Below are 6000 nucleotides of genomic sequence, written 5' to 3'. Positions count from 1 at the left end.
TCATCAGTGCTAGGAGGGAGTGAGGGTTGGTTTCAATTAGAATATATATTAGGACTAGAATATAAATTGAGAGCAAACCTTGCTCCTTTCTAGCACTGAAGATGTTACCTGGTTTGAGTCATGAAATGGCTCCAAGCTCAGAAAGCACTACAGTCCTCCTCCTCCTCCTCCTCCTCCTCCTCCTCCTCCTCCTCCTCCTCTCCCCAAACCCTTCTCCCTTCTAGCACTGATGACTTTGCCCAGTTGGGTCATGAAACATCTGCAAAAATACAGCCATCTCAGAGAGCACCAAGGACCCCGCAGTCCTCCGCTTCCTTCTCCTTCCTTCTAGCACTGATGACATTGCCTAGTTGTGTCATGAAATGTCTGCAAGAAAACAACCAAGCTCAGAGAGCACCAAGGATCCCTCAGTCTTTCTCCTCCTCTTTCTCCTCTTTCTCCTCTTTCTCCTCCTCCTCCTCCTCCTCCTCCTCCTCCTCTTCCCCTTCTCCTTCTTCTCCTTCATTCCAAAAACCCCGCCCCCTTTCTATCACTGATGATGTTCCCTAGTTGGGTCGTGAAACTTCTGCAAGAAAACCACCCAGCTCAGAGAGCACCAAGGACCAATGTTTCATTTGCGAACGATGTTTCCTTTGTAGCTTCCAGGTGAGATCGGTCCTTTGTTGTAACCGGCCATGTCGAGTATCCTGGGGAAGATGAGAAAGCTGGGTAGCTCAGATCTGGAGGAATCTGAAACCACGGATGATCACACGGATGGTGAAGACTCTGCAGCCGGCACACCCAACAGTAGCACCAAGGGGACCAAGCATGGCATCTTTGCAAGACGAGCGCGGTTCGGGATTGGCGATGGTGACAAGGACATGGCTCCCATGGACTCCTTCTACCATATGGAGCAACTGGCCTCCAACCCCATCATAAAGTTCAGCCTGAGCTTGGAAAGAGGGCGGTGTGGGAACCACTGTCCCAAGTAAGAGGACTCATCTACTCTCAACTTTGCTCAGGATGAGGTTGCATATTTAGATTTTAGGGTAGAGAACATCCTGGACAAAACGTAACGTAAACGTTGCATATTGTTTAGAGACAGTTTAGTTTAGTGCTTAAGACACTGGGATAGAAACCAGGAAGTGGGGAGTTCTAGTCTTGCCTTAGGTAGGAAAGCCAACTTTCGCCAATCACCAGGAGACAAAGAGTTCTAGTCCCACATTAGACATGAAAGACAACTGAGTGACTTTGGGCCAATCACCAGGAGCCGGTGAGTTCTAGTTCCACCTTGGGCATGAAAGCTGGCTGGGCAACTTTGGATCAGTCCCTCTTTCTGAGCCCAACCCACCTCCTAGGGTTGTTGTTGTTGTGGGGACAATAGGAGTAGCAAGGAATGTTATGTACGTTTGTTGCCTTGTGTTACTTATAAATATAATAAAAGTAGGATATAATAAATAAATAAACAATCTGGGCATTTCCTTTCTCCAGTTGGAACGAGGTCCAACAATGCCGTACTGGAAAAAGAGAAACATCAAAGATTTGGGGGCATTTGGCAGTTTTATTTTCAAATAAGTCACTTTTTTTCCAGTGCCCTTGCAACTTTGAATGCTCACTAAACGAATGCTCACTAAGTTGCAGACTCCACTGGGTATCAGCTTGAAAAGTGGTTATCAGACTCACGATTTTGGCGGCCACGGAGGAACATGATTATCTTATCAGTGATGTAGGGAAAGTGGGCTTCCGGTTACCCCTTACAATCAGCAGAGTCACTTCAGTAGTGTGATGGGAGGCATATAAATTTAATCAATCAATCAATCAGTAAATCTCAACCCCATTCCTCCCTTTTCCTTTGGCAGGCTACTGTCCACAGCATCCATCAGGGTATGTGCTGGGAAAGCTTTCAAGATATACAATCAAAGGAGTCTCTTTAGACTCGTGATTTTGGCGACCACGAAGTGACATGACTCTCCTATAAGAGATGTAGGAAAAGTGGCCTTCCGGTTACCGCCGACAATCGGCAGAGTCGCTTCAGCAGTGTGCTGAGAAGCATATACATTTAATCAATCAATCAATCAATCAATCAATCAATCAATCAATCAGTAAATATCATCCCCTTCCCTTCAGCAGGAGGTTGGACTAGATGACCTCCAAGGTCCCTTCCAACTGTATGATTATTATTAATCAGCAAATCTCATCCCCTCCCCTTCCCTTCAGCAGGCTACTGTCCACAGCATCCATCGGGGTATGTGCTGGGAAAGCTTTCAAGATATACAACCGTAGGAGTCTCTTTAGACTCGTGATTTTGGCGACCACAAAGTAACATGACTCTCCTATAAGAGATGTAGGAAAAGTGGGCTTCCGGTTACCGCCAACAATCAACAGAGTCGCTTCTGCAGTGCAATGGGAGGCATATACATTTAATCAATCAATCAATCAATTAGCAAATCTCATCCCCATTCCTCCCTTTTCCTTTGGCAGGCTACTGTCCACAGCATCCATCGGGGTATGTGCTGGGAAAGCTTTCAAGATATACGACCGGAGGAGTCTCTTTGATGCCGTAGCACAAGGAGACCCGAGTCAATTGGACGATTTGCTGATCTTCCTGCTGGAATCGCTAAAAAACTTGACCGATGCAGAGTTTAAAGGTGAGTGAGAGAAACATTGGTGTGCGCACATCACAATGAACGTGATATCCTGTGGAGACAACATTCTCCAGAAAGACCCAGGTTGGCTTTAGCAATTACAGGTAGTCCTCAACTTACGACTGCAACTGAACCCAACATGTCTGTTGCTAAGTGAGACAATTGTTAAGTGCCCAAATTTTACAACCGTTCTTGCCACGATTGTTAAGTGAATCACTGCAGTTGTTAAGTTGATCATATGGTTGTTAAGTGAATCTGGCTTCCCCTTGGATTTTCTTTGTCAAAAGTTTACAAAAGGGAATCACATGTTTCCCCGGGACACGACGACCGTCATAAAAATGAGCTGGATGTTGAGCATCTCAATTTTGATCATGTGATCATGGGGATGCTGCAATGGTTGTGAGAGTGAAAAACGGTCATAACTTACAATTTTCAGTGCTGTTGTAACTTCACTAAATGAACTGCTGTAAGTCAAGGACCATCTGTTTGTACATTTTCAGCAAGAGATTGTTTTTCTATTCTTCCCTTTTTTAATAAACACCTTTTTCTCAGGAGAGTTAGAAGAAGGTAAAACTGACAATCTGTTGTTTTTGTTTTAATCTGGCTCATGACGGGCTCATTTTGCAGAATCTTTTTGCCAGATTCAGGATCTTTGCTCTCATTTGCAATCTCTCTTTTATTTATAAAAGTGATTTATTGCCCAGGCTGGATGGGGGAATTCTGGGAATTGAAGTTCACACCTCTTAAGGTTGCCAAGGTTGAGAAACACACAGGGTGATTGGAAATATCTCCCTGCTGTCACTGCAACAAAAGAACTAAGGCAGGACAAGAAGAAGCGACAGATGGAAACTAACCAAAGAGAGAAGCAATCAAGAACTAAGGAGGAATTTCTTGACAGTTAGAACAATTAACCAGTGGAACAGCTTGCCATCAGACATTGTGGTTGCTCTAACACTGAAGGTTTTTAAGAAGATTGGACAACCTTTTGTCCGAAATCGTGTAGGGTTTCCTGCTGAGCAGTGTTGTGGCCCTGACCCCCAAGCCTGTCCTACCCGAGGAAGAGGACTCTGAGGATGATGGGGAGGAACTGGCAAGGCCTCCCTCTCCGGGACCCTCCCCTCTGGCAAGGCCTCCATCTCCATCTGAAGGCCGACAGGAGCAGCCTGTGATTAGCCAGGCTGGGAGTGAGCCAGAGCAGCTGCAGCAGATGGAGAGTAGTGGAGATGAATCATGGCTAGATCCCCGAGAACGGTGCAGAGCCAAGCGTTTACAGCAGCGTAGGAAGAGTAGGAGGGTCAGGGATTAGCTGAGTCACTGAGCCACACCCCACAAGGTACAAAAGGGGGTGTGGCTGCTCTCAGGACTTTGTGACGAACAATAATTTAATCAACTTCTGGTCACATCTTCAGAATTCTGTTGGATTTACTACCTGTTTGAAACCCTGGCCTGAATTCTTGACAATGCTTCTCTACTTTTGTTTCTGGACCGTTTGCTTGTTTGCTTGGACTCATTTTGAGTAATTGTTTGGAAGTTATCTCATTCCAGCCGACGCTTGAGGTAACCAGCCTATTTTGGCTGACTGTTTGTATTTTGCTGCCAAGGCCTTATCAGGAGGCAATTAGTAAAGCCTAAGGAATTAACCCTTGCTAGTTGTGCCTGCTTGTCTGTCTGTTTGTACCCCAGGAGGGGGGAACAGGACAAGCAGGGTGTTGGACTAGATGACCTCCAAGGTCCCTTAAATCATCATCATCATCATCATCATCATCATCATCATCATAACCATTATTACTATTATCTCAAAGGGATTTAACAACCAAATGTGAAATGAATTGAGTGGAAAACCAGGTACAAAGGAGAGGAAGGAAGTAATAATATTTACAATAAGATTTGAAAATCTTGAAAAATTGGACTCTTTCTTTCACCCTGGAAATAAGGCTGTTGAGTTGTTATTTTGGAAACAACCATTTTCTCCCATCCTGTTTCTCGATTCCCAGAGCCCGACACCGGCAAGACCTGCCTGCTGAAGGCCATGCTCAACCTTCACAATGGCCGCAACGACACCATCCCTGTCTTGCTGGAGATTGCGGAGAAGACGGAGAACCTGATGGAGTTTGTGAACGCCGGATACACGGACAGCTATTACCGGGGTAAAGACGGTGTGGAGGAGAGCCGTTTCTCTGGGGTTGCTAAGGCTTTGGGAGCTGTAGCATGGGAGGGGACCTTAAAGGTCATCAAGTCCAACCTTCCCACATCACTGCGGTAGAAGGTACCCCTCGCCTCGCAGGCATAATGCAGCCTGCCCGTTGTGGTTGTAACATGTGACGGTTGTAAACCAGGTCACCGGTTTTTGGAATGGGCATCAATTGGGTCATTCCATGACCGATTTTTGTTGTCAGTCGTTAAGCAAAAGCTAGGGTCATTAAGAGAACCAGCAGGATTTTGCTGCAAATAGGGAGCAAAACTCATCAAATGTGGTCACGTGACCATGGAACGCTACAAATGCGGGGGGGGGGGGCGGAGGCCGTCGGGATTTTGAATCTGGGTCATACATATTCCCAGGGAGGTCCATTGCAACTTCAGATAGTCATCATTAAGTGATTGGGCGTAAGTCGAGAACTACCTGTTAGATACACCTGCCTCCAGAAGCGGTGAATGCTCCAACACTGGAAGTTTTTAAGAAGAGCCTGGACAGCCATTTGTCTGAAATGAGTAGAGTTGCCTGCCTGAGGAGGGGGTCAGACTAGAAGACCTCCAAGGTCCCTTCCAACTTTATTATTCTTAGTAACAACCTGCCTCCAGAAGCTGTGAATGCTCCCACACTGGAAGTTTTTAAGAAGAGCCTGGACAGCCATTTGTCTGAAATAAGTATAGAGTTTCCTGCCAGAGGAGGGGGTTGGACTAGATGACCTCCAAGGTCCCTTCCAATTCTGTTGTTGTTGTTACCTACGGCACCCTGACCAATTGACAGCCACCCAGCCTCTACCTGACACAATTCGGCTGTGATCTCAAATTTTCTAATCACCTTGGGGTCTCCTTTCCTTTATTTTTCTTCATCATGAGGCCATCCTTCCTTCTGGGGCTCCAAAATGTGCCTTAACAATGTGGCTTTTGGATACCTTTCCCTTCAAACTTCAGGTGGGGTGAAAAGCTTAGATTGACCCCCTCTGACAAGAAGGTGACAGATTGTGTGAAATAATGGGGTCCTTGGAGGTCACTTAGCTGTGCTGGCTGAGGAATTCTGGGAGTTGAAGTCCACAAGTCATAAAAGGGCCAAGTTGGAAGACCTCTGCTAGTGGACCTCAACTCCCAGAATTCTGGCTGAGGAATTCTGGGAGTTGAAGTCCACAAGTCATAAAAGGGCCAAGTTGGAAGACCT

General features: G+C 46.1%; 1 protein-coding gene across 1 annotated transcript in view; it reads left to right on the top strand.

Moving 5' to 3' along the window:
• The first annotated feature begins 610 nt into the window (after positions 1–610).
• The window catches only part of TRPV1 (transient receptor potential cation channel subfamily V member 1), a 29123-nt gene continuing 23733 nt past the window's right edge, over positions 611–6000 (top strand). Inside the window, exons 1-3 of the mRNA XM_081337944.1 lie at positions 611–967; positions 2461–2627; positions 4619–4771. Of these exons, the coding sequence (XP_081194070.1) occupies positions 675–967; positions 2461–2627; positions 4619–4771 (613 nt within the window). The 5' untranslated portion in view covers positions 611–674. The remainder of the gene's footprint in view (positions 968–2460; positions 2628–4618; positions 4772–6000) is intronic.

The sequence above is a fragment of the Vipera berus genome (assembly GCF_964194415.1).
Source record: "Vipera berus genome assembly, chromosome: 1".
In the NCBI taxonomy this organism is placed as follows: domain Eukaryota; kingdom Metazoa; phylum Chordata; class Lepidosauria; order Squamata; family Viperidae; genus Vipera; species Vipera berus.
Note: the sequence above shows the minus strand (reverse complement) of the source record. Positions and strands in the feature narration are given on the sequence as shown.